This window comes from Thunnus albacares, chromosome 20 (assembly GCF_914725855.1).
Source record: "Thunnus albacares chromosome 20, fThuAlb1.1, whole genome shotgun sequence".
Taxonomy (NCBI): Eukaryota; Metazoa; Chordata; class Actinopteri; order Scombriformes; family Scombridae; genus Thunnus; species Thunnus albacares.
In genome coordinates this window covers 8,519,790-8,542,799 of record NC_058125.1, presented here as the reverse complement: position 1 = coordinate 8,542,799, position 23,010 = coordinate 8,519,790, and the positions used below count along the sequence as shown (strand labels likewise).

The following is a 23,010-nucleotide window of genomic DNA, read 5'->3' as shown; positions in this document are numbered from 1 at the left end:
CGGTGTGTGTCATCAAAACAGAATCTGACCCATCTGACTACCACTTTACTGTATTTGCCCAGCAGAGTTTATACCTTTGTAAGCTGATATAAAGTTTCAGTTGCTGACATAAATTTTTACAGCCTGATATGAATTTTAATTATAAAAATGTCTACATGGGTATATATAACACTCAGGAGTATCAAACTGGTGAAAGTCATGTGAGGATAGTATTTTTTTATGGCAAAGTAGGGTTCAATTTAGCTTTCGCTAAACTGTTCCCCAGAATAGCATTTGTCCAATAGTTACTAATAGTCTTAGTAACCGTAACTATGAAAATGCAGCCCTGTCGAGCTTTGGATTCCTTCACATGTAGTAAGAGTGAGACTTTGCATTTAAAGAGTTTGGAGGTTGGTTTTTAGCCTTTCCAAAACCAATAATACAGAAGCAAAAGTGTAAAGAATGGATTAAACTGTGTGTTTACGCGCTTTAATGTAAACGGAAAACTTAAGCATGGCCAGCTAGCTAGCTTACTACTGTACCTACAGTAGTAATCTAATCCAGTGTTTCTTTGGAAGGCCAAGACGTATTTCATCAGCTAACTACATTACTTTGTGGGGTTATGGGTTATATTTGAAAAGCCCCATTCACAATAACACATCCATTGTGTAGTATTTTCCCTGTGTGGAAGCTGGTCCTGGATACACATTAGTGTTAGCGGCTCTGTCCTGCTCTGTATTGGATTTAAGGAAGTTTATGATAGCGTTTCATTTAACAAAGACAAGGGAAAAGGAAAAATACAGAGTAAGTACTAAGAATAAAGCATAAACCTAACCTCTGTCTTAGTTCCAAGTATATAAGATAAGTAGGATCATCATGGCAAGGATGCTGAGTTGTTTTTCTCTGTTAGTTTTTCTTTTAGCACAATTTAATGTGCTTAGCCATCAAATGTATATTTAAGACCCCTTTTACATTTGCATTCTTGCTTTTAAAAACAGTTAGCTGGAGACAGTGTTTTTAACTAACTCATGGAGCTAACATTAGCTTAATTGGCTAGCAAGCTAATGTTAATATTGCCAGCTACAGTCGTCATTTCAGCCGCCAAAATTAATAGTTAACAGTGAGAAATGAGAAACTGCTTTTTTGCAATTACTGAGATTGTAAACTGTGAGAATGGAAAGTTTGACAGTAGTACAGCACCAGATTGGACATGCTTTCTTATTCAAGTTAATGGGAAGGTGTGACCAAATTTCTGACTGGTACTGTACATGAATCAACAGTAACTAAGGGGGGTAGAGATTGTAATTAGAAACAGAATCGTCTTTATTGGCCAAGTATGTTTCCATACAAGTAATTTCACTCCAGTTTAGTGGTTCTCAGTGTACTTACACAGAAAAAACAACACAACCATCTTATCTTTCATTGGTTTTTTGCTCATTTTGGTCATACTATTATTATCAACAGGAGGTCAGACATTATTCTTCATTCACCTACTCTACAGAAGGGGGTTAACAGAGAGACACCGTCACAGAGAAAAAGGCCAACAGCCAGTCAGTCAAACTGGTTTCAGTGAGCTCACCTTGTTCCCTATGGCTTTCTTGGGTGGGAAGTTGAAGGTGTCCACCTGTGGAAACTGGGACCTCAGGTGGTTGTGGAGCTCCCTGAACTCAGTATAACGCCTGTACACATTCCACTCATTGTCCAGGATGCGGATGTAAACCTGAGGAAAAGACATCATCATCAGTCAACCATCATCACAGTTCTCAAATTAATAATTAAATATAATACAAGAGACAGTGTTTCTGTAATTAATACTGACAGAATTCTCTTATAATATATGATTTTTAGAAAAGGAAAAATGAGAAACACAACAATATCACAATGCTTTTTTGCACCTCACATATTTGTCATTAAGCTCTCGCAGTGCCTTACAAAAAATTATGAGATGAGTGAAAGAATGACTTCCTCTCATCCTTGTAAATGTGTATTTTCACTTACATACTGCAACACATAGCAGAGAAAGAGTCTGTCTATAGACATAACTGTGCTGCCACCATTTCCATGCACCATTAGCTGCTTTATTCAGACTCACAAAAGATAGAGGGAGCACAGAGAGAGGAGGAAAGATGAGCCTATTACAAGGAAGAGAGAACGAAAGAGAGCAGGAGATGGGCTCCATTTTCACCGTAGAAAACAGGGAATACAGAGACAGAGAGAGAGAGAGGGAGGTAGAGCAGAGCAGCTTTTGAGAATTCAATTTCAAAATGCCTGACCACAAAAACATACAGACTTGATTCAGGTACATAAAAACAGAAATCGATTTAAAAATCGACCCAGGAGTAGGTAGGCATAGATCCCCCCTACTGGGCAAATGAAAAAAATAAAGTAAACAAAGGCAAGAATGTCAAAACATGTTCCCTTTCAAACCCCACATAGTCCTGAAAGTGTCCATGATGGATTTCATGCAGCTTTTTAGAGGTCTTTTTTATCTGAATGCGGCCATAGTTATCTTTCCTTGGGGTAACTTTTTATTCTTTAAGCCTTCACTTACTGTAGGCTTAGGGTCAGATGAAGTTGACTGAGCATAAATACTGTGTGCTTAGGAGTGCTGAGCTTCACACTCACACTGTGAAACACACATTCCCTCTGAGCTGCCCAGTACAACCACAGTGTGGTAGACTGCTGGGCCCACTGGAGCAGCTGGGACAGAAGTGCTTCACCCTAATGCACCACAACAGTAGCAGCTGTGGAAATGGAGAGTTTTAAACCTCTTTCAGACATGCACCTTGTTACATGATGGCAAATTTACAAGTTGTTCTCATGTCTAAATGAGCACCTGAGTCACTTTTACCTAAAAATCGTGACGGCAATCTAACTACGTCGGAGCTAATAGCATTTTTGCATATTAACGTGAAAGCGGCAGGAGCACAAGGTTAAATACACAAACAGAAATTTAATACACATCTTGTTACATCTTATTAAGAACACTGTGATAAATGTATCACCCAATTATCATCTCTGATGCACAAAGAGATTAAAATCACTTTAATAAACCACAAAACACTGTGAGCTACTTTTTAGTCAGGGTTTGAGGAGGTTTTTCTTATGTCAGATCAGTTACAAAAATAATTTTTCGCGCTGATAAGTGTTTAATGTTTAATTTAGTGTTTAATCACAGCTTCAACTAAAAATATGTTTTGAAATCCACTGATGATGAATCCTGTGAGAGAACAGAAAACACATTTCTACCTTCTTTTCATTAATTTCGAACTCTGCTTTCTCTTGCGCACCAGCTACCAAACATCACGCAAGCATGTAGCCTTTCTGTAAATGTCCGGTCATGTTTGAATGAAGCTGTAACGAGCATTTACGTAAAAAAAACACCTGCGTCTGTCTGAATAACAAAAAGCCATCATTCTAACAGAGAGATGAAGCCAGTTATGTAACGTATCCCATGTCTGAAAAGAGCTGTATTCACCTTATTTAGTTCAACCCAACATGAAACTTCACTGTAGTTTGTAGGACCATCAAAGAGACCGCAATGTAAAAGAATCAACTAGTTTTCTTGTCTTGTTTGCCATAATACAAACAGAGGAAAAAAGACTGACTGTTTCCTCTATACCATGATTAGCTTGAGATTAATATAGGCATTCTGGACTCACTAGAAGACTTATATTACAGTTCTAAAGACATTTGATGTAATTTCATGCACTTGTCCTGCAAACAACAAACTGTCAGAGCTACAGAGCTCTCAGTAAATTCTGTGTTCAAGCTGTCAACCTCAAAGAAGATTTGACTGACATATGAGCAAGTAGATAATAACACCATTTTTGTTTTGTTTTGAGGCGCCTGTTCCTTTACCCAGTGATCTTTTGTCAGCACACACGCTCCTCTACAGTCTCAGTTAAATGGCAAAAATATAAAATGTGACATTTTGGACAGCCATTAAGAGGAGACTGACAGCTGGAGCTTTGTTAGCTGTCCCAAATGTCTCGTTCTTAATATTACAGCATCGGTGACAGACACGTCTAGACACTGTTAATGTTAAGAAAAAATATCAGTCAAAATGATACTTCACATATGGTTGAATTAATGATCTGAAATCATGTACCGTTATTCAAACAGACAGCTGCTGAATGAGTGGGAGGTGAGAAAGAATGTATATAAAGAGAGATGTATTTTTCTAACCATATATGCCTGCTTCTCTGACTCTATTTTATCAATTAACGCTCATTTTATCTAAAGTAGTGGTTCTTAATGTGGGGTCCGGGGGATCCCCAGGGGTCCTTGAGGGGGCTCTGGGGGGTCCCCAGCAAAAAGGGGAATAATTCATTTTCATTATATTTATATCCATTAGTAACATAATGACAGAATGTTTGACTATTTTGTTCACAGATTTCATACACTTTCTGTAATAAAACAATAAGCAAAAGCCTTGAATCAGATGGGGGACCCTGGGACAAAATCTTATCAAATGGGGGTCCGCGGTCTAATTTGTTTTAGTTTAGGGGTCCTTGACGTGAAAAGTTTGAGAATCACTGATCTAAAAAATAATCATGAAATAGTAGAATAATATGCTTAAAGGTGATATGACTTTTATACAGTGGTATAAACACTAGTGAGTATATCCTGTATGGAAACTGCCTTTTGATTAAGGACATCTAATACAGATGGCTGTAATTTATGGGCATGACCTGCACATTAGGGATTAGGTTTGACCAGTGTGACTGTTTGGTTGATATATCTTGTTCCTTATTGTACTAAGAGCAGCTGCACTAAAGGAAAGACCAGAACCCATTGAATGATGGAGGTGGTTGACAAGATGAGAGCAGACACAGCGACTAATGGACTGAATACTTGTCATCTCTGCACTTTATGTTTGACCTACAGAAGCACATCTAAGTTTTTACCAACTTCTTTTTTGCAAGTTAGCAGAAAGACTGACTTTGTGTATATATATATATATATATATATATATATATACATAGAGGCAGGGATCTACCACACCAGACAGGACCTAGACAGAGGAGCTAGAAAAGATGTGGGGTGTAAAGCGAACAGTGGTGCCAGTGGTAATTGGAGCACTGGGGGCTGTAACCCACAAATTGGGAAAATGGCTCCAGCAGATTCCAGGTACAACATCTGAGGTCTCTGTCCAGAAGAGCGCAGTCCTAGGAACAGCTAAGATACTGCACAGAACCCTCAAACTCCCAGGCCTCTGGCCTCTGGTAGAGGACCCGACCTTGAGGAAGACACACCACCACCACCATCCCCCCATGGGAGGGGGGTGAGAGTGGCAAGTTTATATATGTATATATATATATATATATATATGTGCGTGTGTGTGTGTGTGTCTTTCTATCGTAAAGAGAACCAATTTCAGTTGAAAACCAGCCAGTCCTCACAACTTCAAAGGGCAATTTGAGGGTTAAAACTTGGTTTTAAGGTTAAGGTTAGAATTGGGTTTAGGTTCAGTTTAAGGTAAACTTTGGGTTTAGGCATTTAGTTGTGATGGTTAAGGTTAGGGTAAGGGGCTGGGGAATGCATTATGTCAATGAGTGGCCTCACGAGGATATAAAGACAAACATATATACATATGTGTGTGTGTGTGTGTGTGTGTGTCTCTTCCAGACTCAGCTGACTAACCTGGACCATAACGAATGTTTGCATTGCGACACCTGAAAGATTCTTTGACTTTGTGTCAAAGTGTGTGTGAGATTATTTTGAAATTTATGATAAAAAAAAGCAAATGGAAGTTCTGATATTCCCATTTTGGACATTGTCAGCTTTTGATAGATCACAGAAAATTACATGAAATCAATCAATGTCACTAAGGCAGTTTGGCTACTGTTCAGGTAGACAATTTTTTCACAAAGAGTCAAGATCAATATTTCATAATTCACAACTTCAGGCTAGCCTTGTCACAAGTGTTAAATGTGGGTGTGAGAACATGTTAATAAATAAGCACTCTGAGATTTCAATCACCTGCTTGTCCACAAACTCATATCAGCATGCCTGCCTCAATTACTCCATCATTGTAAAAACAGTCATGTCAGAGTCCAAGTGAAGGCCACACTGAGCAATTAATGTAGCAAGTTGAGGGCCAGACGGTTTGTAATTTCTTTCATACATTATTGCTGAAGTGAGCAAAGCAAGGTTTGTTTTATTAAATATTCCATATAGGCTTGCTGAAATACCTTGCCTTTGTTTAGCATGTAAGCATCCCAACATTAGTTAATTAACTACAGCAAAGCCTGTTGGGAACACCATTCATTTTGCAGGTATTCCATCATAAAACAAAGCACTGAATAAATTTAAATTTTGACCTGATGATGACACCAGATGAAAAGTCGGGGGATCACCAAAGTTATTACAAAATTATGAGTGAGACATGAATGTCTGTACCATACTCCATCCAATAGTTTCATCCAAGATATTTCTCTCAAATAACAATTGTGAACCTCATGGTGGCGCTAGAGGAAAGGTCAGGATTACCAGAGTCATTAGGATTCAGCTACTGGGAACCATGACTGTCAGTACAAAATTTTGTCCCAATCAATCTGGTAGATGGTGAGATATTTCACTGCATATGTGGAAACTGGAAACTGCTGGTGGTGCTAAAGGAATTTTGAGTCAGTCCCTTATACTCCCTCTTGCTGCCATGATTACTTACTAGTGCACCAAATGTGCATTAATACAGTGTATTAATTGGTTTTGGTCTTTCCAAAAGGCCACTTCACAGGCCTTAAAGCAGCCTCTCTGTGGGATTTCATAGAATATTATGTATCTTGAGCCAAAGAGAATCAAACTGTCTTCACCATAACTGTACAGGTTACATAACAAAACAAACAAAACATCATACTTCAGAGGCAAAGAGATGGAAAAATGAACAGAAGAAAAACCATCCACTGACTGATTCTACATGTTATATAGCTGCATACAAGCACATATGTCTCCTGAGTCTATATACTAACCACTAATGGCTGCATTAGCAAAGATTTGACGATAGAATCAGTCCCATAGTGTCTGTAATTTCTCAGACATCAAATGGCTCCTCACATATGGCAGTATTAGCACAGCGAGCTTAATCCACTTTACACCGTCTCATTGGCATACTTATTTATGGCAACACATTAGCCTCTGCACACAGCTACCAGCTCCCTCCTCCTGACTAATCACAAATAGTCTTTTATTATCTCTGACAAAAATCTTGGTGACATCCAAACTGCAGCATCCGCGAATATTTGAGCACCGGTGCTTTGATATCTCCAATGAAAGCCGTCTTCAAACGAGGGAAAGGCCTCTAATCATGGTTCAGAGGGACCTCATGGAAAAAGGTTGATGGGTTTTGGCTGTTGTTGAAAGCTCGACTGTGATGGACACAGTCCTTTTGTCGGTATTTAAATGGCTTATGAGCATATCTGAGAAAGCATAATAATACGTTTGATGAAAATATGACCTCAATGAGTCAACATAAGAGGAAAAATCCACCTTTGGTTACTGAAGTATCAGCAATTTATAATATTAGGAAAGGGTTTTTTTTTTCAGTGGTGAAGTGCTTCAATTTACTTTTTTGGTATATTGATGTTTCTCACAAAATTCTCAACTACTATTACTCTTTTTTTTTCAATTTGGCCTCTTGAGAGTAATGTGGGGTCAGAAAGTTGTCTCCACCTTATACAAAGTGGATTTCTCACTCGATGCATAACATTCAAGCAGGAAAAAGAGCAAAGAAGCACTCACTGACTTCAGTCTGAGGAACTGTCTATACTGTTTACGGTTTACTGCTGATATATCAGGTGACAATCACAATCAAACTCTCTCATCTACCAATAGAAGTATGGTTAGTAGGGCTGTAGTCTGCTGGTCAACTAACAAACTAACAAATTGTGTATTCAAAACACCCCCGTTGTTTTCACCACTTTGAACTCGCCAAACTTAATGGAGACTGCTGGGTCTAACTGTACTGAACGTTTACTGAATCTGTTTCTCCATAATGACACAACGAGAACCCCCGCCAGGCCAAAAAAATATTTTTTGAATGGATCTTCATTCGGAAATCAATAGCATTTGGGAGTCTCTGTGCAGCGCTGTTCTGGTACGTGAGTCCATATGCTAAATATGAAGCTACAGCCAGCAACCGGTTAGCTTAGCTTTACATGCCGCTCTTTCAAAGACAATAAAATCTGCCTACCAGCCCCTCTAAAGATCACTAATTGAAAAGTTATATCTTGTTTGTTTCATTTTTACAAAAAACAAGTATACAAACAATAAGTTGTGTTACGTGCTAAACTATTTCTGGGGCGGGTACAGTGGAATCAGGCAACTGCTGGAGACTGAAAACTATAAATCTTCTCATCCAGCTCTCAGCAGGAAAGCGACTAAATAAGCGTGTTGTTGCACAAATTGTCACTTGTCAATTGTCAATTGTCAACTATTCCTTTATGCATATTTTAAGCACTTCTGAAGTCGACTGTCAGCCATATTATTTCAAAAAATAGGACTTTCATCCATCACAAAAATGTATCTCCCATGTAAATGGTTGTTGTTTGTTTTCTGTTGTACCTTGAAAGATTAAGGAAGAGCTTTTTTTAGATGCTCATTTCAATGAATTCGACCAATTCCTTTAGATCAGTGGTTACATTAAAGACATAATATTATTGAGTGAGAACAGGATCCTCACTTTTGGAGGAGGCACAACAATAAAAAGTTATAGAAAAGACAGAGGAAATATAATGGTCAACAAAGAGCAAGTGAATTAGTTCCCCCTTTGTGTTTTTATGTGCTATTTTTGGTACATGTCCTTCCAGTGAGTGATCAATCGATGTTAGATGACAGTTATCAAATGACATTAACTATGCCTGGATAGTGACAATAAATAAAAGCTGTTCTCTGTGTTTCCTCAGCCTGCTTAGATGTAAAAGGGCTAGCCTGTGCTTTAATTTATTTATTAAGATCCCCATTAGCTGACACATCAGTGACTTCAAGCTGGTCTCAGGTCTATATACACATCTACAACAATGCATGATTTCTAATTTCATGTGTGAAATGTGGGAAAAAATTCCAGCGTCTGATGGAAACCCACTACAGCTGTAGAGATCATGCAAACCGCACACATAAAGGGAACCGAACCCACCAAACCAACATCGCTGTGGCCACAGACACAGCACGGCACCTTCCTGAGGAAAAAAGCGCTTGCATACCGTGAAATAACTTCAGAAGCAAAGATCTGAAACATGAAGTCTGTGAACGGATAATTGCAGCTTTTTCTTTGCTTTACATTTAACTGGATCTTTAGCCTGAGGGTATTCCAACACGGAGGTGGAACTAGAAGCATTTGTGAGCCACAGCTGAGAATTGCAGAAAGTGCAGATGATAATGATGTCTCTCTCCCTGCTGTTTCTCTCTGAGAAGACCCTGGTCTGTTGTTCCCAGATCTGACAGGCAGGATAACTGTGGTAAAAACTGTGTGCAAACTAGGCCTCTGCCTATTGGCAATCAGATCGTATATCTGTGAATGAAGGGATGATCGATGGGGGGGGTCTGGTGCACAGGATTTCTCCCGGTGTTCCCAATGGCAGGGTGTGTGCAGCGAGTGTGTGGTCGAGAGAGAGACTATGAAGTTAGCTGTATAGCGGTGAACGTAGCACTGCAATGTGTTTACAGTTATTTGTCAGTGCATAAATACTCCTACTATGCATTTAGAGACGTTTCTGTTGGAGCAGCACGTCCACCCACTGACCCCACTCAGTACGAGTGACGAGTGAATTTTAAATCCTTAATTACAAACTGGTTTGCCGTCTCTTTTCCATGGATCTCACACCCTGCATCTCCATATGCCTGCTCACCAAAACTGCTCTGTCCTCTATAGAAGTAGTTAACGTTATGGATAGGAGCCTGAATAGAGGAAGCATTGCAATTTAAAAAATATTCTAAATAAAATGTTCACTCTCTTTTGTAAATGTTTATTCACGTAACTTCAACTGTATTGCTTTCATAAATATTAAAGGTTTAATTAGTTCAAAGCTCCCTCAGATGTTGGGCCAGCTTACTTAAGGTGGACTGACCTTTAAGGTGGACTAGCTATTCTCATTTAGTGGCAATCTAAGCCGCTCCTAAACAGATAACAGAGAAACGGCTGCTGAGTCTCTCCTGAGTTTTGCTCAGCCTCCTCCGATGCTGCTGCTCTTGACATCCTAAAGAATAGATACTGTGTGGAGGGGAGCCAGTGGATGCAGATGAGGAAGAGACAAGAAGGAGGAGGAGGAGGAGGGAGGAGGGATTGTTGGAAAAGTGAAGAGGAGGAGGAACTAAAGACATTCAAGAGAAGGAGCGACTATAGTTGAACCACTAAGAGAAAAGAAGAAAAATAGATGGATGGGCCAGGAATTGGACACCAACAGACTGCTATGTACACTTTTGAGTAACTTGATTCATGGATTTGGTGGTGTTGTAGTTCCTGCAGGGGAATATGAAGCGTTTTTACATGTTGAACCGTACCCTTTTGTTGGCTAACTACTCCCTGTCCACAGATAAAAGCTGAGATATTTATTTTGTCAGATAAAATAAAGGCATTCACCTTAAGTGTGTCCTACACCCTCCGTCTCTGCTCGAGGGAGGTTGCTGGAGGTTTATGAGGTGGAGGTGAGCTCTTAAAAACACAGAGGAGAAAAAGACCTCCTCTTGAATCTGCCTCACCAATTACCTTACCCTTGACTTCTTCTCCTACAGCAAGACATTTAACAGGAAGAGCTCACAGTTTCATGCATGTACTTAACATACCTACTAAAATTACATTCATTATTCTTTATTTAACCATCCACATACTGTCTACTGTGAAAATATTCCTAGAATTAGGAATACTGAATGTGGCAAACACATTAATACATCACATTTGTTTTGAAAAGGGAAGCATCTGGTGTCTCACGGATCCTTCTCATCAGAATGTAATAACAGCAACTAAAAAATAGTTTTTTTTCACACATTTTACTGACTAACCAAGCCTTCCTGTCAAACATTCTATTTTACTATTTGAACTGAAGAAAATGTCACATCACTCTACAAACATCAGCAAACAAGACTCTCCCTGCCACCAGTCCCTGAGTGCATTTTGTTGCTTTTGAAAGACAGCATTTTGTGGACATAAACATGAGCACTGGTGAGCAGACTGTGTGTACATTTTCAACATAATCAGTATGCAAACAGATGTGTTCTATTAAATACATACAGTGGAAAGTCAAAATAATGTAGTTGTGGAAAAGGACTTCAACTCAGAGGTAATTTAATGCCACTTACAAACACTGCTATAAAGCTGGGTCATGTTTGATTGAATGCAGAGTTTGCAACATTTCTTTCCTTTAAAAGAGGTCTGGCCAAGCTAGCAGCGTGGCTCTAGGGATAATTTGTCAAAGGCAGTCATTCCACCACTATGGTCCATGCTGAAATATCTATTTATTATCGGATGGATTGCTACTAAATTATGTACAGACATTTATGGTCCCCAGAAGCTGAAGCCTCAGAGCCCTTTTTTTGTGGCAGTGCAACAACCAGTGCAAGCAGTGCTCCGACAGTTTGGTATTTTCTCCTGGCCTTGAGATCCCACAGGAGGAGCTGGAGGGTGTTGCTGGGGTGAAGGATGTCTGGGTTTCCTTACTCAGTCTGATGCCACCATGTCCCAGTCCCGGATAAGTAACGGAAAATGGATGGATGGATGGATGGATGGATGGACTTGAAGATGTCCACATAGTCTGAGCACTGAAGACTACCACTTTGCACTAGGGCTCCAACTAACGGAAAAAAAAAGTCCATCCCAAGTTCCCAGAGCCCAAGCTACTCTTCAAAATGTCTTCTTGTGTCTAACCATGGTCCAAAACCCAAAGATAATCAATTTATTATCATAAATTAGAAAATATTCACATTTGGGAAGCTGGAACCTGTGAGTGTTTCAAACTTTTGCTCAAAAAAATTGCTTTTAAACCATTATTTGATTCTCAAAATCATTACAGAATAATTTTCTGCTGATCGACTAAACAATTAATCATTGCAGCTCTTCATTTGACTTTGTCCAATACTTTGGTTTATGACCACATACACAAACTAGTGATGTTCCCATCAGCCTCAGCTATACTTTGTGTTTAGTGCAAATTAGCAAATACTAACATGCTAAACTAAAATGGTGTACATGGTAAACATTACTTGCTAACATGTTTACACGTTAACGTCATCATTGACAACAATCAAGACAAGACAAAGCAATCACAAGTTGAAACCTCTATGGATGTAACGGACAAGTTCATCATAAAGGAAGTTGACAAAATACTGCAGTGCAAACTAATGACCCACGACCCACAAATGTTGTCTTGTTGATTTGCAAATTAATATTAATATATAATTTTTGGCAGAATTTACAATGGTGCTTGATGTTATGTTGTCTTGTCCACAAAGAGGAGAAATATTTATGGTCAATATTTAAGGTCAGTGAAAAAGTCCGAATGCAAGTGGTAAGAACACACTCAGATACAGAACGTCAGACATTAACTGCTCATCGAGTCGCCCTCATTGTAAAATATGACTTTTAAGGCTCAGATGGAAAACAGCTCTTTCTATTTTCCAGGCTTCTCTTTCTCCTCCTCACACAGAACAGCCATCAATACACCGACACTGTAAGCTTTTTATCACTTGAGGACTCAGCACAAGTTCTTTAAGACCTGCGGGTGGTAACTAGATATGAGCGTTCAACGTCTAAGTTGGAGGCTACCTTGGAAAAACTGTGACGCCCCGGTGGGAGGACATGCCGCAGCTCTTATCTCCGTCTTTTATCACGATTGATTCTCTTATTCTGTTCTCTTCATCTCCCACCCCCTTCTCCTGTCAACTCCCTCCCTCCCACTCCTCCTCTCTGTGCGTCCCTCCTCGAACACTTGACTAAAAACTCAGTCACGGTAGGAGACTCGTTCTCTCTTCCCCCTTTCATGTGAATGAATGAGTCACTGACAAGTCCTGAGAATTGGCTTTGAGCGTAGTAAGGAAGCCAGTGAGCAAATGATTGAGAGTAAGGGCGGGGAGTGGAGGATGTAGAGCAAAGCAGAGTTGAATTGAGACAGAAAGAAAGAGGGGAGGTGAAAGCTGAGTGATGAGAAAAATGAAGCATGAGAGGGAGAGGCACACAATTAGAGACACAAACAAAATGGGTAACTAAAAATTGAGAGTAACAAGGTAGAGGGAGCACAGAGAGCAGAGCAGAGAGGGGAGGTTAAGCGGACTGACAAATTACGTTCTATCCCGAGATCTAATCAGATGTCTTGAGGCTAAAGTAGAGATCATCACACTCCCTCCTGACTCCCTCGAGGGCACAACACCGTAACCAGCCAAATCCCGATTTTGCTGCCCTATCCCCAAAGGGAGAGAGGGGCCGAGCTGACTTCCCATCCCACCTCTCACATCACATTTCCAGCTGCTAACGATACATCTTTGAAGTTTTTATTGGAGGGCGGCTTGCTGATGAAGTGCCGCAGCAGGACTTCACCTCAGCTCTGACTGCCGGGCGCCCTTCAAGAGCCCATAAAGCTCAGTGTTGCTTTGCTAAATTTAAGCGGGGTTAAAATCCAGATGATGTAGAGACAAAGATGCTGTTTGATTAAAAGGATCAGAGCACTTACCAGCAAAACGACGCCTTAACTCAATATAGTACAAGTACGATGCATGGTGCCGTAATATGGAAAATTCACTGAACTAATTACCATTATCCTAAATTATAGGCTGTTCAGAGATTCAGAGCTTGCAAATCAAAGCGGTGTGGCTTTACAGGTATATAATATACACAATGAAATCAGTACCTGTACAACGTCATGGATTCCAATAACAAAGCCCTGCAATACCTTTGTGAGAATTATAATGTTTAAGTTTTTTTTGTCATTGTGTCAGAAATGTGTTGAATCATTCTGTGGTCATCCTAGACACCATCTTTTCTTTTTTTTTTTTTTTTTTTTTTTTATTAGAGTGCACTATCACACAGTCCAACACAACAACACCAAAAATCTCAGGCTCATAAATGACTATAGAGTTGAATTTGAACCTTTCTGACTGTGTCAATGTAAATTGAATCATTCAATAGTAGAGCATTGACAACAACAATTTGAGCATGTGACAAATAAAAGCTTTGACTCTTGAGCATCTGAAAGTCAAAATTATCAGCCAACAGTGGCCCCGTGTCACAGATATATCAGTAATGATGTGTATGTTCTCAGATAAATGTTTTATTGGTAGAATTTGTTTGTATATTGTACAGACGTTCAAGTGAGTTTTTTTGTTGTTGTTTTTTATAATTATTATTTCAAAGATTTGAATCTCAATGACATTTACTTTTCAAGATTAACTGTACTCTCAGATCTACTGTTAGTGTTATCTTTGATATAAAATTTTTATTTCAAATATAAAATATCTTCACTCTGACATCACTATGTTTGTTTATGTTTTGTGTTTAAGCACAGTAAAAGGATATTTGCTGACATATTGTTATGGCTGCAACTAATTATATTCATTGTTGATTATTTCATAATTTGCAGATTATTTTTTTAATTAATTGATTAGTTGTTAAGTTTATGAAATGTCAGAATACAGTGAGAAATGCTCAGAATAATTTCCTAACGCTCAAGATGATATCATTAAATTGCTTTTTTTCCCCTTCTAACAGTTCAATCTTTCTACCTCATAAGGAAAAGAGAGGAAATATTTACAATTGTGAAGCTAGATGGAGGAAATATGTGTCATCTTTACTCGAAATTGAAACTTGAAACACCATTGTTTTTCTAATGATCAACAAATCTATGAAAAACTAATCTTTTCAGCTGTAAGTGTCATCACATTTTTATTATTGTAAAGTACTAATATGAGTTTCAGCCTCAAAAATCCAGTATTTGTTAGTCACTATTGAAGATCTGGTGTTTATTGCAGGGCTGTTGTATTAGTTTGCTTAAAATTGTACAAGTGTTGCTCTCATAGCAGTAGTAGTTGATAGACTGGCTGTAACATTCAAGTCACAGTACACGTCCATCAACAGCTGTGTATCTTGTTTAAGTGCAATTGAACGAGACATTGAACCTCAACCTTCCCATTGTGAATCGCTCTGGATAAGAGGCACTGACTTAAGTGCCTAAAATGGAAATGTAATGTAAATCATGCTGATGCTGAAGTTGATGTGGTGCCCGTGCGGTAAAAGCAGCCTCCATGAGGGGTTTAATCTATGACTGATGGATGTAAGACCAAGACAACGATTGTAATTATCATCATCATCATCATTGTAAAACATTTATCATTACCATCATCAACACAATAGTTATCTCCCTCTGTCACCAACCAACCATAATCACCCACATACGCGCGCACACACACACACAGATTCTTGTATGTGCATGACAGCGAGCAGACAGAAAAAAAAACGCACCCGAGATCATCAACATTACCCATATTTAAAAACAGAACATCCATCTGTCTTTGAATGTAACACATGCGCTCACACTTACACACATACATGCTCAAAGCTCACATTAATACATATGGATGTATTATCTCATCTGCATAGCTAAGGCGGCCCATCACCATGCGGGGTTAGCCTCTGGCTAATCAGCACGACTAACACTGAGCGGGTCTGGATGTAAAGTTTACCCCCTCGACAGCCACAAGTCTCCAAAGCCAAACCCAATGGCTAATATAGAAATTACAGGTACTAATACATTTCCCACACTGCATTTCTCTGGGGACGGCAGTCCTTTGCAGGCAGCAGGGCACACATCTGAAAGAGTGTCAGCGAGGACGTCTCAATTATTCATTGAGTGGCTGATTTATGTGGTTTCATATGGTGCATATTAAAGGCTTCGGGAGGCATGGGGAAGCCAAAGATGGTTTATGTAACTGCTATTAATTGGGATCTCTCACTCTCTTTCTCCAGCGCAACACAAACAGCTACAGTTAAAGGTACTGTACTGTATTGTATGTATGACAACAAGCATAAAAAGATAATACGAAGGTGCCTTTTAAAAATGCAGCAGACACGAGTGTGCATATGCTTTTTACCTACAGTACAATACATCTTAAATCTAGTGCAGTTCTATAGAGAAAGGAAAAAAGTGAAGGACAGAAAGAGGAAAGAGAAAAGTTATAGTAGACATTATCCAGCCTTATTAGCATAATTAAAACAGTGAGAAGTTTGCAGTGAGTCCCTGACTTCGCGTGGACATTATAGGCTCAGCTTTTTGCTGATCAAAGAGAATTGCTCATTTGGAATATATGCACATACAGTATATCTATTAAATGTATATATGTAAAGCAGCCAGTGAGTTGTGGATCAGGGGTGCTAGTTCAACATTTCTATATACTGTAATGTACATACTGTACATTCCATTCACACTGCATCCCATTGGTACCATGCCACACTGATTTGAACAAAATTGTTTTTTTTCTAGTGAAGAGTCCCTCATTTTCACCTTTGTGGATAAAATAAATCTAAGAAGTGTTCATCTTTGTCTCATCTGGGAAGTGGTGCAAGGTTAAATCCGTGATTCATTGTTGTTGTCAAACTGCTGTGGAGGTGGGAGGGTCTCAATCGTTTTGCCATGGAACTCATCATCAGGAGCAACGCCACTCTCCAAAACCTATCTAATCACCGTGAATGGAAAATGATTGGGAGAAGATTGACAAAAGAGCGGGAGGAGGTCAAAGAAAAAAAAGAGGGGGTAAACTTGGGGAGAGGGAGAGAGGTGAGGGAAGAAAAGAGGAGAGAAAGGACAGATGGATGAAAAAGAACCAGAGAGAGATAATGAAAGAAACCAGAGAAAAGTGGGAGGCGGAGAGAGGTCGAGAGATGGATGATGATGAGGGGCTAAATCCGTGAAAGGGACAGTAAACACAATGAGTTTGTTGGGCCAAAACTCTTAAATAAAATCCAGCTCCATTGCAAGCTGAAGCATTAAGAGGAAATAGATGAAGCTGACTTATCTGTGATTCTATTAATGGTTTTCGGGTTTTTCTACAAGTGATTAAAAGTTGCGGAAAGTGAAACTTTTCCACATGCTTCCCTAACATTAATGTTAGTGTGTCTGCACTGTATGTGTGTTTGAAGGGGGGTTAAGTAGTGACTAATCAGCCTTTCAAAGCTCCTTTTTTCCCTCCTCTGGTGTAAACTAACAGGAAGAGGTGTGAAGATGTTTGCCTAAAACTGCAAAGGAAACTGTTTTTATCAGGAATTCACACCACGAGCAACTTGTAAAATTAGTCTCCAAAAGCAGAGTCAGACTGTAAGACTAAGCTGGCAAGTGATCGCAATTATCTCCTCTTTGTTAGCGAGGAAAACTTTATTGCATTTATTGCAAAAAGTATATGCCTCCTACTGCTATGACCCCATAGGTACGACACCTTGAAATCAACGACCTGAAAGCTCGTATAAGACAGCCGCATAGCAGCAGTGAGTTTCTCAGCAGGAGAGCTTCTGACAAGAATAATGTAAAATACCTTGAGCCAAATGGCATTATTCATAGTTGAAGGCTTTTATGTTGTATTGAATACTAACATAAGGTGAGTGACAAGCCCTGACTTTACCTTTGTCACACTCGAAGATGACGAAGATATGTGGGGGAAAAAAACTTTGTTGGAGGGAGAATTTAATGTCTGGAGAAGGCAACACACACCTGTCGCATTGTGTAGCGTCGCGTCAGTTGATGCCCACAACACACACAGAATGCACCAGACAGTCTGCCTACGCCCCTCTAAAGATCCCTTATTAACACCTTATATCTTGTTTGTTTAATCTGTACAAAAAACAAAGTGGACAAATGATAATTCACTGCTTTACAGGGATTATGTGCTGGACTACTTCTTGGCCAGGACCAGTTGCCACAAAGAATGTTAAGAACTAGGAATACTAGGAATACTAAGAATGATTTGTTTTGCAGGTATTTGGTCAGAAACCAAAGTGTTGGACAAATGAAAATTTGAAATGAAAATAGTTAAGGGATCACGAAAGTTACTACAAATAATCCTGAGTGGAACACAAATGTGTGTACCAAATTGTATGGCCATCCACACAGTTGTTGTAAAGGATTATTTCACTCAAAACCACACATGTAAACCTCATGAGGAAAAGTCAGGGGATCAACAAAGTTAGTGGGCTTCAACCTCTGGGGACCACAGATATCTATTCAAAAAATCATGGAAATCCATCCAATAGTTGTTAAGATATTTCAGTCTGGACCAAAGTTGTCAACTGACCAATAGACCCATTGCCATCCCTAGAGCCAAATACCTCTCCTTTAGTTTGTCACTTTTTATCCGTATTTGAGTTCTAGCTAATGTCCTTATTGCACACACAACTCCACACCGCAGACCCTGACAACATGTAGGATGGCCGCCACCTCATTCCTTGAGAAAAGAGAAGAGTTCCTAATCAGCTTCTGACCGATGCTCTTTTCACAACACAATACCAGCCTGAAATACACAGGTAATGAAAACACAGACACTCCTGCGCACACCAAATGACTCCTCGTGTTCGTTGACGGCGTGCAAATGCTGCTTCGTTCCCTCCTCTCATAATAGCCTATATTGTTGGTATTGGGTGGGAGGGAGACACTGATTTTCCGCGACTGGTATAATTCTCTCATTATGAGTTCAGACGGCAAAAAGAGTCACAGGGAGGGATGGAGCAACGGAGGGATGAGGGCCCAGAGGCACAGCGTGCCACAAAGAGCAAAACTCGGCTGATAATGGAGCAAATCTATCAGTCTCCCGCTCTCCATCTCCATCTGTCTCCCGTCATCCATCCACAAGCCTTACTGAGCTTTAGATGGAAGTCATTTCAGAAAGCTTGGAGAGAAAAGTGACTCTGAAAAAAAAAATGCAAAGAGGGAAAATGGAGTACAAGCAGTTATACCCTCGCCATAATGCCATGCAATCTGGTTGAGGGAGGGAGATGGATAGGGCGACTGAAAGAGAAGAGAAGAAGAGAAGAGAGGAAGAAGCAGACATTTAGGGACACACAACATGAGAGGGGGTGTTTCCTCCTCTCTGGGTGGGCTTAGCGGCAGCACAGGGCTGTTAGTGTGCTTATTTTCAACCACAAGGTTGCTGTGACCTAACTTAGGCATCGGCTTCTAAAATCCCATTCACTCTCCAAGCCTCCAAAAACCCTCTCTAGCTTCGGCTATGGCTCATTTCTCTCATCATTGGTTCAATTTTGCAAGCATATGTGTGTGCAAGAATGTGAAAAAGACTGAGAAAAAAAAGCCCATGCACCCGCTTGAGGGTATTTTATAGAGACCCCTGCCTTCTCCCCATGATACTCTCTGGTCTTTCAGGCTGTTGGCTCGGTGTTCAATCACCACAACCACCTCACCTTAACAACAATGACTCCAGTAACCTTGGCTATCCATTAGCCTGTCTGAGAACAAAAGCTGTTTCCATAGGGAGCCATTAGACGAATATAGCTCTGGGAAGGGAAGTATCCAATACACCAGATGGGCTGCGCTTTATACCAGTTCCAGGGCTGGACAGCGGTCTCACAGAGACCGTTATTGAGAAGGAGAAATTAAACTCAATCAGTGCAACACATGAAAATGCTCAGGTTTGATGTTGGAGTCAATCCATGATTCTAATAACTGCAGGTGGGCACTGAGGATTGCCCAAAGCAATCATGATATCTACATACTCCAAATTGTTTCACATACTTTTAGACTCTATTATCATGTATAAAAAAATATCTACCAATCACTGAGAAGAAATTGAGTTCTTTTATGTGTTGATAGGAAATGGGCACACTCATATTAGGGTTATACAGGGTTGGTGCAACACCAGCCTGTAACAAATTCTCTGAATCTGTGCTTTTATGACAGCACCATCATGATGCACCCACCTGTAAGTACTACTGAATAAATAAGCTGCCAAATTGCAGGGAACAAGTCACTTTCCCCACACTGTGCTGCGATTTCAATGTGAGCTGCTTTCCACAGAGCTTTTTACTGCCACCAATGCAGAAAATGCTAATTCTAAATAATTTTCATCACATTTGGTGAGAAAATATCAGATTTATTTGCCACTGTGTCCACAAAGGAGGAACACTGACCCACAAATCTGTGCGAGTGGGTCCAAGGCTGTTGAGTGATGGGAACATGAGAAATTACAACAATGAATCTCATTTGCCATCGTCATGCCTCTGTCCTGTCACAAGGACGGAGATAATTTCACACAAAAAGGTGTCAGACAGCTCTCAGCACCAGCCCTGAGTTGTGAATTTACATCTATTATGTATAAGTTGAGCCGGGCTGAGCTCGGGAGTCAGCCAGTCCTGACTATCAGCTAGAGCTGAGAATGTGTCACCTGTCTCTTCCGTCCCATATGGTTTCCCCTGACTAACGTTACAGCTGTACCTCCTGGCTACAGAGTAGATAAAAGCACAGCGCGTGTATGTGTGTGTGTGTGTGTGTGTTTCTGTCTGACAAGTGTTTCTGTACAGCGTGAAGAAGTGTGTCTACTACTACTGTACTACTACTACTGTACTACTACTACTGTACCTGTGCTTGCATGTGTTTCTCATGTGTATCTGTATATGTGCACATTAATGTGTGTGTCTACATGAACCTGCATTTTTATCATTTTCTGTAAATACCTTTGAGAAGTTATGTGTCTTAGTATTTTCTTATATCTGTGTGTGTGTATTCTATCCACTGTGCATTATATCTGTGTCTGCACTACAATCCATGTGTGTCAGTGCAACAATCTGTGTGTGTGTGTGTGTGTTTCTGTCTCAAAGGGGGGAAACCGGGGGACAGCTGCAGTGTGAGAGCCGAGGTGTAACACCTTTTTAATGTGACAGACACTGTAAAACAGTCACCGAGGGAATGAGCCACCGTTGTCTACTTTGCTCGATAACGTGACAGGTACAAGAGGCAGCAGCAGTTTGGTTTGTTAGGCCGCTCTCGAGTCCAGTTCCCAACACACCTAACTTAGATAAGTACCTGGCACAGAGCTCAGGAACCAGTATTTTAGTTAAGTCAAGTTGTGTGAAACTCATTGGTGTAAATGTCAGAAGTTGCGATAAGTCGTGATTACAAACTCGGACGTGAAGCGCAGTCCCCATTTTGGGATTAATTAGGTCTAAAAAAGCTTTGGCCTTTGAGTTACCAACGGACACAGTTATGTTGTAACAGGAGGCAACAAAAGAAGTGGCTGTCATGTTAAAGCTGTTCCTCTGTGATGGAAAAGATCAGTGAGAAAGAGGCTTTAACTAAACTTTCTTTTATTTATCATTTTCTTTTCTTGGCACACTGACATGACATTATGTTCTAGACCAGTGGTTCCCAACCTGGGAGTCAGGACCCCCTAAATGGGACAAATCTGTGGGGTTGCTAGATGATTCAGAGGACAGAATAGAAGAAAAAATGTATTTCTGCTGCACCAAATTATAATCTTCACCTTTTTTCTGCAAATTACGAGGTCATTTTATGTAAGAAGAGAGAAAAGGTCACTCTTTGGTTGAACTGATCACAACTGGTAAATGACTGCAAACTGTGATTAGAGGTTGCAAGAAGGCTGTTTTTTAAGGGGTCCCAGTCCTTTTCTGGGCATAATGGTCCTCTGCTAACTTTTTCTAATTTTTACTACTTTGCTTTACTATTGACATGACAGGCTTACATTTTGAACCAGTCTGAGACTAAGAGCCTACAGCCACACTAGTGCTTCTGTGAGGGTGTGCAAAGCACAGCACAGCAATACTTTGGCCTAAATGCTAACGTCAGCATGCTTACTTGCTTACAACAAAAATGCCAAACATTGTTTAGCAAGTATAATGTTTAACATGGCCATCATCTTAGCTTACTGTGTTAGCATGCTAATATTTGTGTATTAGCTACAGATGAGGTATTAAAAAAATGAAAGCCTTTGAAATGATGATGGTGCCAGTGGAGAAGTCAGATCGCCAACGTCTCCACCAAATTGAATGGTAATTCATCAAATATTTGTTGTATATTTCACTTAAAACCACAAATGACAGACTAACCAACATAGCCATCCATAGAATCGCACAACTAGCATGGCTAGAAATGACACATAGCAAAACCATATACAAAAACACACACTAAAAACAAGTTTGTTATGGGGCTTTTTTCCTCCATCTTTATTCAAGAGCGTGGTCTTTCAATTTGAGAGCATGATTTATTGATTTCACATCCAGATTTTGTAATTCTTTCCCTCAAACCCTGCCCTCACACTCAAATAGCCCCAGCTTGTATTTAGATTTGCTCTGCTTCTGCTCAAACTGTATGCTCGCACTTAGATATAGTGTTGCTTGCATAGATTTCCTGCTCCAGCTTCAGCCCTTCTCCTCACATTCAGACTGCTTCTGTGCGCTCATGAAACGTCTGCTGTCAGAGCCAGTGGAGTCGTCCCCTGCTGGCCATTAGATAGATTGCAGATTTAAAGCACTTACACATTGGCTTCACTTTTCAGTACCTGAGCTACACAGATGAGATGAACCCAGTTAAAGAGTAACCGCCCGTACGGGACACTCTAAGAAGTAAAATGAACATGCCCACAAGGAGGCAGGGATCATTTCATTGGTCAACACTACACCTGTCATTCTATTGGTCGGGGGATTTTGACAGGGTTTTTGCACAAACAATCCAGGAGCAGAGCAGACATTTCACAAGTGCACAAGAAGAAGCAGCCTGAGTGTTTAGGAGAAGGGCTGAAGCTGGAGCAGGAAATCTGTGCAAGCAACAACATATTTGAGTGCAAGCATACAGTTTGAGTAGAAGCAGAGCAAATCTAAGCACAAGCTGGGGCTATTTAAGTGTGAGGGCAGGGTTTGAGGGAAAGAATTACAAAATCTGAACGTGAAATCAATAAATCACGCTCTCAAATATAAAAGACCACGCTCTTGAATAAAGATGAGAAAAAAGCCCCATAGTTTGTCACTGCCTATCCCAATCTAAGGCTAAATGTTCTGTTTAACCTCATGAGCACAGTTGAAGGGGAAAAAAAAGCCCTGAG

The 23,010-nt window shown here is 40.1% G+C and overlaps 1 protein-coding gene across 6 annotated transcripts in view; it reads right to left on the bottom strand.

Annotated features, from left to right (window-relative positions):
• The window catches only part of snx29 (sorting nexin 29), a 149,392-nt gene that overhangs the window by 27,906 nt on the left and 98,476 nt on the right, over positions 1 to 23,010 (bottom strand). For all 6 annotated transcript variants that reach the window (XR_006399360.1, XR_006399359.1, XR_006399358.1 and 3 more), the window contains exon 19: positions 1,559 to 1,699. Coding sequence is in view for 1 of the 6 variants with exons in the window: in XM_044337314.1 (XP_044193249.1) it covers positions 1,559 to 1,699 (141 nt within the window). In the remaining 5 variants the exon portion in view is untranslated. The remainder of the gene's footprint in view (positions 1 to 1,558; positions 1,700 to 23,010) is intronic.